Raw genomic sequence first — 12,101 nt, forward strand, 5'->3', positions numbered from 1 at the left:
ATATATATATATATATATATATATATATATATATATATATATATATATATTTGTAGTTATAGCCCTGAAGTTTTTCCTTGTAACATTAGATATGTGTGATCAAAAACAGCAACAATGATAAATAAAAGGAAAAAATATCCATATGTCATTTTAAGTAAGAGTCTAACACTCAACAACTCACTGTGCGGGTGAGATTTGATCAGATTTGATTGACAGTGGCCAGGCTCCATAAGCAGGCAATCCCATAACTGTCATCAGATTATCAAATGTGGATAAATTCTGCGTGGAGGTACATGACATCACCCAATCCATCTCAAACTAGTGAGACGAGCATAAAGGGGAAACAAAACAGAAATCTCTCATGTTTGGCAGAAAAGTTGTGCGTTTTTGTAGGATCGCATGGCACATAGTAAGAAGGTCATTGAGGAAATTGAGTGTTGAGTTTTCTGGGCCTCCATCATTCCTGCAATACTTGATGTTGCAATAATCGTAAACACACTACACCAATACATTAAACTATTGTCTGAAAAAGTGAAAAGCAAAAACAAGCGAGATTAAGTTGATAATACAGTAATGCAGCCAAAAAAAAAGCCTTTGGTATGATTGTTGCCTGGCTAAAAAGTTAAAAAAAATATGAATTACATCACTGATCTATGGTGTCTGAGCAAAATAATCCCGCTGATATGAAACAGTGTTGGCATCTAAGACGGAGCATGACGGGTTCCAAGGATTTCAACATGTTCAGGCTGTGCACGCTGATGGTCTGATGGTAATATTTCAAAAATTATAATTACAGATAAAATTATAATTACATATACACATTTATCACAAACAATGTTAATCATTTATATTTGTGCATATGAGTTGTAGAGCTTTGATGACGGCTTCCAAGCTGTACGACCAGGCCAGTAGCAGGTTTGTGATCAGAGAGTCACTCCAGTGAATTGTGGACTGAAGTACAGATTTCTTTTAAACAGTCACTATTGGAAAAACCAAGTGGCAAAATAGTCATCACTGCTGACTTACTTACCATTTTTCTACTGTACCCCCCCCTTGTCATTTTTGTTGCATGTATATGTAAAAGTGCCAAGAACTCACAATTTAAATAATAATACAATATATAGTCCTCTGAAAAAATAAATGTGGGGGGTGATGATGGTTACTTAACGAGCAACTTTCATTTTTTCTGGCTTCAGGCAGCTATAGTCCAGGATGTTTGAAGTTGCTATGGCAACAAGTGATGCCGCTAGCATAGCTTTAGATCAACAGTCCAACCAATAATCCCTTACTGTATATAATTACAATTTGACACGTGTAAACAAAATCAACAATGACCACCGACAGTCATACCCCTTAAGGCCTTAGCTAATGTTAGCAATACAGTGTGGTTAAACAAAACAAAAACGTGGTTCCGTAAAAAAATAACGATAGATTAGACAATTATGTAATAATTGTTACACGCCTAATAAAGCTTTAATATTCAATCAATCTTCACTGGATAAATAACAGAACAGTTTGTGTGACAACAACGTGCAGCATGCCTCACCTTGTCCTTCTGGTGAGACGTCCATTCCGTGCTTGACTTTCATGTGCCTGCTGAGGTTTCCCTTCAGGTTGAACTTACTGGTGCAGTAGGGACATTTGAAGGGCTTACTGCCAGCATGGAGATGCATGTGGCCCAGCAGGTTGTACATTCTGTTGAAAGACTTGCCACATACCTAAAAAAAAAAAAATAATAAAAAAAATAAATAAACATAACTTAATATATTGACATTTTATTTTATTTACAGACTAGGGCTGTGAAATGAATCAAAATTGTAATCGTGATGACGACATCACAAACGATCACAAAAACAGAGTAATCAAGAAAAACTCTTATTTTGCACATTTCGTTTAGCAAGACAACCCTTTTTATATTTTTATATTATAATGACAACAGTATGGAGGGGAATTTCACAGTTTAAGGTGTTTTCACTGTTTTTTAGATTCTGTATTGAAAAAAAGGCAACGTCTTTCCAAAAGTCAATGAGTAATTGTGTGAAATTATCACGATTTCAATTTTGACCAAAATAATCGTGATTATAATTTTTTTTTTCTCCCATAATCGAGAAGCCCTAATGCATACATAAACTAATTTATATGTAGAGATATGTATACATCATGTTGAAAAGGTTCATTGGTACAGTGGCAGGGCTGAAACTACAAAGAAAAAACCCAAACTGCTGATTCTCCATCCAAACTGCTCATTCTTCACTTCACATTTAAACTGACAACTGTAAAATATCCATATCAAGGAAACTGTAATTTACAAAAAAAAAACTACTGGGAAAGCATATCAGTTTGTGTTTATCAATATTGCCGTTATGGGGGTTTGAAAGATTCTACGATCTTTTTTCCCCCAGCTCCTCGCCTTGAGGCAAACGAGTTCACTCCTACTGGAGACAGCCTTCACAGAAAAATGACAGGTCTCAATAAAAATAGTGTGTGTATTGTTCACTCTGTAATTCAGAAACTTTGAGCAGTATGTTCACTACACGGGATCGAATATTAATGTAAAGCTAAACCATGTGAGACAAAAAGCTGCAGGATCATTTGTACAGTGGCAGGGCTTTACATGTCGGTAACATTGTTTTCTGGTTATCAGCCGACATGGGACAGTAGCAACTTTGGTAGTAAGTGCCCTGGCAAGAAAAGACTACAATGTCCGTGCAGAACACACAGCACATTGAAAGAGCGGCCTGTTTGAACTGAGGGCTGGGCAGGAATGGGTAGCTACAATTAGAAACTGTTCAGTAAGAGCATTCAAACCTATGAATATGTTGTGACTATGACAAGTTCAATATACAGTGAGTAAATAGCTGACATGGTGGAAGCTTAGTTGCACATGTATCTAGCTGGCACTTTCAGTCAAAAATATAAGGGCATACATTGGTTGTGGATGACAACATGGCAAAAAACAGATTTCTACCACATCAACTTTAACTGATGCAACTTTTTCTTTTCCTTTTTCTTCTAATTCAAATAGCTGATACATACACACAGTGGAGGGGAATTTCACAGTTTTCACTTTTTTAAGATTCAGTAATGAACAAAAGCAACATCTTTCCAAAAGTCAATGAGTAATCGTGTAAAATAATCCTGATTTCAATATTGACCAAAATAATCGTGATTATGATTTTTTCCCCCATAATCGAGCTGCCCTAACACATACATAAACTAATTCAAAAGATATGTATAGGTCAAAGTAGCTACTTGTACATGTTGAAAACATCCTGCCTGATGATGGTTGCCTCAAAACTCACAGTCGATTTTCTTGCACGATAAGAATGTGGATTTCATTGTAGCAAAACCACTGATATGAAAGCGTAATATCCTTATGAAGTTTCTCATCTTCACAAAATCCTGTAAAATTAAATCATACTGAATTTTAAATGCGTCATTAAATTTCATTTCACACAAAATTTAATTTAAAAAATCTTAGCTACTATCACCCTGAATATTATCATTTTCATTTAAACCTATATTGTGTAATGTTTTGAGTTGATTCTTAGCAAAAAAACCTTTGTTCTTTCACATATATGTGCTCATTCATGTGTAATTACTTCCATCAGCTAATCAAAGTATTCTCATGAGCGTAGAATCTGCCATTCAGAATCATTCAGAATACATGCAAGCGAGTCGCTCAAAGGGCGGCAGGCATGTTGCTTGCTACAAACAACAACGTGACAGGCAAGGCAACAAGACCAACGTTAGTATTGGTGTGGCTAAAACAGCTGTGTGTAACTAACAGCTGATTTCGTGTTTGGCTACCATAGGAGTTAAAACGCGCTTGGAATGTGTAGGACTAGAAAGTAATATTCAGTTGGTTTTCATATACAATTTCACCGCTAGATTCTTACACAATGTAGCTTTAAATAAAATGAATCAAGATCAAACACTTGCCTTGCATTTGAATGGCTTCACAGGCAGGTGGACTATCATGTGGGTCTTAAGTGTCTGTTTCTGGATGAAGCTCTTGAAGCAGACGTGACACTGGAACGGTCTGACGCTGTTGTGGATCAGCATGTGCCTCTTCAGGTTGGCCGACAGGGTGAACTCCCGGGAACACACGTCACATTTGTGGCCTTTCATTCCCTGCAGGGTCCAAAGAGCAAGAAAGGGTTATTAATCATTCAGATATAGAAATGTGTATTGTCATTTTTTTCCCTCCTCATATTGTTCACTAAAAATAAGACAAGTGGATTTATTGCTTAATTCAAAGACCGTTTGAACTGTTAGGGGAAGGTGACAGAGAGTTGAAAGAAGGACGCTGGGTGATGTTTAAGAAACAAGTGGATTCTGGTTTATTGTAGTGGGGTGCTATTTACTGTGGTTTGGTTGCCGGCTAAGGTTGCATGATATTGACAAATTGTGATATTGCAATATTGATGATGAATTTTACAATATCAATGTTAATTTTGATATTTTTAAACATATGTTACAACAGTTACAAGAAAACGCAGCAAAAGAGATTCCTAACAAATTAAAAAAAGTTTTCTTACAACACAAGGTTTATTTCAGCCGACAGTCATATCTGACTGGTATAACACGAATATATATATATATATATATAAATAAAGGTGCATGTCTACAGAAAAGGACATGTTTTACTGGTTGTACAGTAAAAAATAAATCATGAGACACAGGACACAACTTTTCTTTGGCTTCTCTGATTCTTTCCGTTTTGTTGTCTATTAATTTCTTCACTTACACTGTCACTCTGTTGAAATATGCACACAAATATGCACAAATATGCTCTATAGGTTTTGTCACGTATGGGACCCGTGCACTGACGTGTGCCATCATGTGCAAGTGGCACGGTTACTGGCCAATGAAACATGATCATTATAGCGTTTCAAATCAAACACAACTAAGCCACACAGCCAACGGACGGGACGCAGAGCTCCACAAAATAAACAAAATATTGCATTCTTGTTGCGACACTTTCGTTATAACATTGGGGTGCAAAAAAGGTTGTAGCCCACCACATAACTCACTGAATTTGTGGCAACATTGCACTTCCTGATTACATTACCCAGAGCATCATGGGAACTGTAGTTCCAAAACAATGAGAGATGAATGTGCGACACTGAAGTAGCAAGACTGAGGCCGTGTCTAACTTTGAAAACCCCTGGCTTATATTGGGCTACGGTAGCCTAATATCTAAGGTCATCCACAAAACAACAGGGAAGATAGAACACTTTTGTCAAACATATAGGCCAAAGAACAGCAATGAAAGCATGACAACCGTTTGAGATGAGAGTGGCAGCTTTGTAGAACATTTTAACCAAATGATATTCACATCCTGCCTGGGAGAGGTCGATCATTTGTTTGACTTTATCAAAATTCACGGCAGCCATTTTGGGTATACCAAAAGAGACTACTACAGTTAGAGGGGAAAAGCCCTTTCTACTCTTTCTTATTCGGTTCCTGTAATATTTTTAACCACATGTGACAGTATATGTACAAACATTGAAAAGCAAAACACATGAGCAGACAATTCCCGACATCTAAGGCCTTGAGGCTTGTCTCAGTGAATGTGTTTCTGCACCATACACTCCACTCTGCAGTCAGCACACAAACAAGTGGATCTGAATAACTTGATTCTGGTTTATGGAGAAGAACAAACAAGTATTACAGGTCACCGGTGGGTCGAGGGACTATGTTTGTATAAGCAGACAAATGTGGCAGACTGTCAGTCTCCCCGCAGTCTGCACAACTGTGCTGTGTTACTGTTGTCCACCAGGGGGAGCAGTGAACAGACATCAGGCTCAAATACAAAAGAGAACATTCTCTCCACTGAGAATTCTGACTGCTCTCTCATTTCCATGATGAGTGGGGCTCAGGGTTTTTGTTCCCCTGAAAGCGATCACATTTATAAAGCCTTAGGAATACAGCATTGTTATTTGCCAATGTGTGTGAGTTCTATTAGAAATGCTATCCTTCTGTTGCACCATCTATCTGTGGGAAGTATAAAGTCTATTTCCAAAAAATGCCTCGTTCAAAAGGTGAAAGGATGAGTGCAGGTTCAGAGAAATGTCAACATGTCACATGTTGTGTATTTTAGAACAACAAAATAATCAAAGCCTAAATACTAGACGAATTGAGGAAATGATAGTCCTCGGGTAATATTAAATTAATTGCGCTCCCTCCGTCTCCTCATCTCTCTTTTCCTCACATGTGCGTCTCTGTTTGTGTGTGTGTGTGTGTGTGTGTGTGTGTGTGTGTGTGTGTGTGTGTAGAACACACAACGGGCACTGAACAATTACAGACATTTCATTCAGACAAAATCTATAATGAGGAGTAAGCTACATGAAACTCTCAGTATTGTGTATGTACAGACTCCAATCTTTGTGAAAATGCAGCACTGAACAGATCTCTATTCTACTTCTTATTTCCTTAATTAAAACATTGAAAGTGAAAGGGAAAGCTTACGGGAGAATTATCTTACAACAGATCTGTCCTTATTTGTTAACATGAACAAACCTCTTTCAAAAGGTAGAATCTCAATTCTCTTCAGGGCACACATCCTGGATTTTGCTCTAGTGAATAGAGAATGAGTGATAAACTGTGCTCAGGGTTATCCTGATTCAGACTTGTTAGCGCTACAATGATAAATGCCTTATATGGACGAAAAAAAAAATCAAATTCTGACCTTGGTGTGGGATATTTTGCTGTTTTCATCCACTTTTATTTTAAACCCAAAAAATCCCAAGGAAGTTTTAGTCACAACAAAAGTCAGACCTAAAGACACAACGGACGCAGTACAGAGTATGGATGCCTGCCAGGGTAAGTTATCCTACATGCTGACTTCACCCAGATCTTAGTGGGTAAAGCACAGAAGATGAACACAGGTGTAATAGCCTCCTTTTGGTGATCTGATAGTGCCACTTTTTTTTGTGCCTGTTTACTTTCACTCTATTTTCATTTTATTTTACATGACAAAAGAAAACACCTTTAGAGTCTCATTATCTATACAGGTAATATGTATAGTGCATCTGTAACTAGAACAATCAGGAAGTCTGGGTTGGAGTGTCAGTACCTTATGAGTGAGCGAGTGCTGACGCAGGTGGTGGAGCTGCACAAACTCCAGGCCGCACTGGGAGCAGGTGTAAGGCCTTGGGCTCTGGTGCTTCAGCAGGTGGTTCTGGAGCTGGCTGCGGTAGGCGAAAGACTTGTTGCACTCAGTGCACTGGAAGGTGTGGGGGCCCTGGTGGCTGGTTTGGTGGCGTTTGAGGTGGGCGTAGGTGGGGAACTCCATGCCACACTGAGAGCAGACATGACAACGTCCGCGCTCGTGCTTCACCTCGTGCGCTCGCAGCTCGCTGGGATAAGCAAAGCCGCGGCGGCAGAAACGGCAGCTGTAGGGCTTGACGTCAGTGTGCTGGAGCATGTGTCGCTTCAGGTGGCTGGTCTGGGTGAAGCCCTTCTTGCAGACGGTGCATTTGTGGGGACGCGTACCTTGGTGGGTCAGCAGGTGGGTTTGAAGATGACTGGGCTGCTTGAAGAGTTTCCCGCAATGTGGACAGGCGTGTGGTTTGATGCCATTGTGGCCCAGGATGTGCGTGACCAAGTTGTATTTGGAGGTGTACGATTTATCACACATGCGACACTTCCAGCGCTTCAGACCATCTCCCACATCCACGCAGTAAGATTCATCAATCTGGATATTGATATCTAGCCGGTCCACTCTGCGGCCGCCGTGGCGACGAGGAGGCTGGGGGTGCGGGGGCTGCTGATGCTGCGCACCTGCATTCCCATCCGTCCACATCATGTTCTGGCTGCTGTCTTCGTACTCGCCCGCCATGCCCATTTCGGCTGAATCATAGCTGCCTACTTCGCTCGTCTGGAAGTAGCTGCTGATGGCTTCGTCCTGCTGGGTGGGCTTCATCATGTTGTTCCCCTGGTGCTCTACATCTTCTTCGTCCTCTCTGCCACCTCGGCTGTGGCCCCCCATTGGGCGCTGGCTCTGCAGTCCTCTGTGGCCCTGCTCCCCTCCTCTGTGGCTCACCTGGGGGGGAGGAGGGTGACCGTGTGTGTTGGCTTGCGGCTGGTTGGATGCTTCCCGCTCACACTCTACACAGTTCTTGTTGTTACTTCTGAGGGTGGCTGGATCCACTTGTACCAAACCACCTCTGGGAGCCAGATTGTTAAGCATGTGGACACAGGAGGACATTGCAGAGTTCACCACTTCCCCTTTCACGTGGGAAGAGGACACATGTGATGAGGACACGTCACCGCCTTGAAGGCTGTGACGATCGGGGCCCACCATTTTCGCATCCGGATGTTGAGGGGGCCCCTGCTGCCACCTCCTCTGACTGCAACTGGGTTGCATCTGTCCGTCTTCTCCCAAGTTGTCTCCCAAATAATCTCCGTTGGCTCCGATAAGCTGGTCTGCGTACTCGTAGTCAACGCCGTCTACTGGTGGTGCAGGGGACTCTTTGGGTTCGCCGGTGTAGAAGCCGTTGGGTGCAATGGTAGCGCCAAACACTTCATTCTGGGAGATGAGACCTAGCACGGCGGCCTGGGCCAGGGACAGCACGACTACGGGGTCTGTCTGTGTGCCTATGTCCACCAGCCTGGCCATTACCTTGGGCTCACATCTACCCAGGCGCCGGCTCGCCTCCTCCTGGAACAAAAAGAGACACAAATACACAGACAAGGCATCAGCACTGCAAGAAAGAAATGATCAAAGTATATCTGACCATGGAGATAGAATCAGCAAATTGAGTTTGTTGTAACTCATTCAACTAAACAATATTGTGGGGGGAAATAAATGACATGTTTAGGTAAGTTTGTAGTTTCAGCCAACTTTTCAACTCTAACTTATGAACAATATTAGCGTGGAGAAGCTAAGAAACAAGAACAATCAAGAACACAGCCTCGCTTGCTCTTGATAACTTTTAAACAGCTTGCATTTGTCAATACAGGACACTTAGGCCGCAAACAATTTAAACTAAGGCAAATAAGTAATGGCAAAAATTTGGCTTCAGTCACACTACATCATACTGTCCAAGTGATCCAATGAGGACAAAAAGATGTCGAGGCTCATAGTCCAATCAGAGTGTCTCTTTGAGCCAGTTGTCGACAGAGATAGTAGAAAGACACAGAGAGAGAAATACATTTCGATTGATTCAAAATTGATATATTTCATTTGTAAAGGAGCCCTTTATTGCAAATTGGCAAATCTTTAGATCTAGGGACTGAGACACAAAAACTATGATAGACAACATCATAATCCAGTGTGCTAACCATGCATGGCTGTGTATTTATGTGTATTTGTGTGTGTGTGTGTGTGTGTGTGTGTGTTGTGGGGGATTAGATGGCCTATTGGTCTACAGAAAAACACACACATTCAATTGCAAGAGGGGGAAAAAGAGAAAGAAAAAACTGAGGAAGATTAAGAAATAAAAAAAGAATGTAAAAGCAGGAGAGGAGAGAAAAAAAAGAGGACAGCAGAGAGAGAACACAGAGGGAAAAGAGGGAAAAGCAGAGACAGAGGGAGGGAGGGAGGGAGGGAGGGAGAGAGTGAAGCAAGAGAGAGAGCTTAGAGCAGGCAAGAGTTTTTGGAGGGAGGGAGAGAAAAAAGAATATGAAGAGTATAGGGAGAGTAAGGGAGATAAGGATACGGTGGTGGAGGGGAAAAGAAAGCTGAGAGAGAGAGAGAGAGAGAGAGAGAGAGAGAAGAGAGAGAGAGAGACTGGAGAAGGAGGGGGAGAGCTGAGTGAAAAAGTGAGAGGGTGAGTGTGGCAGCAGTCAAAAGAGAGCAAGAGGAAGAAATAGAGAAAAAAGATATGCAGAGACAGAGAGGCAGGGAGAAGCAGTGAGCAACCAGGAGACAGAAGGAGAAAGAAAATGACAAAATGAAAGCCAGACAGAATGACAGATTAAAAAAATTGTGAAGCAATGAGATGACAGAAGCATGAATAGTAGTTAAAAAAAAAAAAAAAAAAGCTCAAAAGACCGCAAATAAAGTCAATACCAGACACAATCCTTAATTAGTGAGAAATAAGAAATCCGCAAAGGGCAACTTTAAAAACAAAAAATCCTGCAAAGAGCCAGAGCATCTCTGAAGACAGCTTTCTACCTGTCTAGCTGTGAGTGGGATCAACCCATGTTGCCCACCACCACCTCAGTAAACTACCCAACATGCTACGAGTGAGAGCCAATAAACTCACCACACTCCTCCTGCTGTGAGGTTTCAGGTGCTTTAAGGATCTCATTCTTCATGCGAGTGTTGAGTGAGAACAGGCTACGTTCGCCTCCGATTTATAAGTGAGGGATGAGGGGAGGCGGGGCTAACATTACCCGCCTCCACCCCGCTTCGTCTTCTTCTTCAACACAGTTTCGGCAGGGACTCTGGTCACACCAGCCAGACCAGACACAAACAAACAAATATTCTTCCAACAAGTCAGCATGTGGCCAGCAGGTTGGAAAAAAATAAATGTACAGCTCAAATATCACACAAGGCTCCTTGCGAGTATGAGGGTAAATGGGTCACCTCAAAGTCACAAACACCAACAACAAAAAATAAAAATCAACATCATATCAGTCGGAAATTCTCCACCAGGCTGACTCCCGCCTCACTCTCGCTCCCTTCTCCCATCTCCGTCTGTCATTCCTTGTCTTTGTTTCTGCCTCTCTGTCTGTCTTTCTTCCTTTATCTATTGCAGGGTCCTTTTCTGTGTGTCCTCTCTTTCTCTCTTTATCTCTCTGTCTCTCGTTCTCTGTGTCTCTCTCTCTCTCTCTAGTAAGGTTTATGAATACGGAAAAGTGCTGGAAGATTGTTTCATGCACAGACTTGAATGCAAGTGTGCAATAGGAACAAGGGAAGAAGAACATAGACAGAGAGAGAGAGAGAGGTGACTGACAAGGAGATGGGCGAATAGAAGAGAGGGAAAATGGAGAAAGAGAGGAAGCGGGAGTGGAAGAAAAGAATACTGAAGAAAAAGAAAGGGGAGGGGTGGAAGGGAGACAAAAAAAGAGAGTGAGAGAGAGAGAGAGAGAGAAAGAGAGAGAGAGAGAGAGAGAGAGAGAGAGTAGCGAAAAAGAGAGATCGGAAGATGTGGATGGGTATAGTGGAGCAGAATGCGGTAAATAATAAATAAGAATGGGAAATGGATGGAGGGAAAGAAACAGATATAGGTAAGGGCAGAATAAAGGTATTTTGCTACCTTAGCGAGCAGCAAAACATGCCAACATATCCTGCACACCACACACACACACACACACACACGCACAACACACACACACACCACACACAACACACACACCCCACACACACACACACCCCCACACACCCACAACACACACACACATCCACACACACACACACACACACAGTCCTGAGGTATTGTAAAGAACTATCATCTTTTTTCACTACATCTCATGAAAAGCAAATATAGGGAAGCGTGGAGACATGAGATAGCTGTGACACCGGTGCCAACGGTGCATGAGAGTCCACAAGGTCTGCCAATGCAGAAACTGGGACACAAAAGCTTCAACACTATGGAGACAAATGAGAAACGGGAATCAATTAGACTGACTGACTGACTGACTTGACTGACTGACACTTTCTCCCAGTAAGTAATAAATGTGCAATTACACAACAAACTACATTAAAGAAGTCTTCTAAAGTTGGGCGGTATCAAATTTGATACCGTCAAACCTCCCTATTTTAATGCGGTAAACGGTATTACTTCCGTGACTCATTAAAATGATGAGGCTCAGACGGTGTCATCAAACGTCGGCTTGTGCCTCACCGTTCAGAAACTGAATAATACAAAACCAACCGAAACACCTATCCCTCTCATCTTCCTTAACCCTCCCCTTTACCCTAACGTTGAACTGCAATGAAGGTTGTGGTTCTCCCTTTTTCCCTTCTGCTTCTTACGAACCAGGGTTCACTCAACACTCGGTGCGATTCCACTTGCCATCCTTCTCTCTTCTCGTCTCTTCCTTTTCTCATAATTATTTTTCGCAACCCATGTTTGTTACGTGGGTGTCATGTAGACTTCTTGTGTGTCATCCGTCAAACCATAAAGAGGGCAAGTAACTTGGCG

General features: G+C 41.7%; 1 protein-coding gene across 3 annotated transcripts in view; it reads right to left on the reverse strand.

Moving 5' to 3' along the window:
* znf710b (zinc finger protein 710b) overlaps nt 1-12,101 on the reverse strand; it is a 32,107-nt gene that overhangs the window by 2,143 nt on the left and 17,863 nt on the right. Inside the window, exons 1-5 of one of the 3 annotated variants that reach the window (XR_004331799.1) lie at nt 10,218-10,452; nt 7,082-8,668; nt 3,943-4,134; nt 1,547-1,718; nt 182-318 (exon numbers count right to left, since the gene is read on the reverse strand). Coding sequence is in view for 2 of the 3 variants with exons in the window: in XM_032514655.1 (XP_032370546.1) it covers nt 1,547-1,718; nt 3,943-4,134; nt 7,082-8,668; nt 10,218-10,262 (1,996 nt within the window). In the remaining variant the exon portion in view is untranslated. Of the gene's footprint in view, nt 1-181; nt 319-1,546; nt 1,719-3,942; nt 4,135-7,081; nt 8,669-10,217; nt 10,453-12,101 lie in introns of those variants that run through there. The other 2 variants (XM_032514655.1, XM_032514663.1) reach the window with 2 other exon arrangements.

This window comes from Etheostoma spectabile, chromosome 1 (genome assembly GCF_008692095.1).
Source record: "Etheostoma spectabile isolate EspeVRDwgs_2016 chromosome 1, UIUC_Espe_1.0, whole genome shotgun sequence".
NCBI lineage: Eukaryota > Metazoa > Chordata > Actinopteri > Perciformes > Percidae > Etheostoma > Etheostoma spectabile.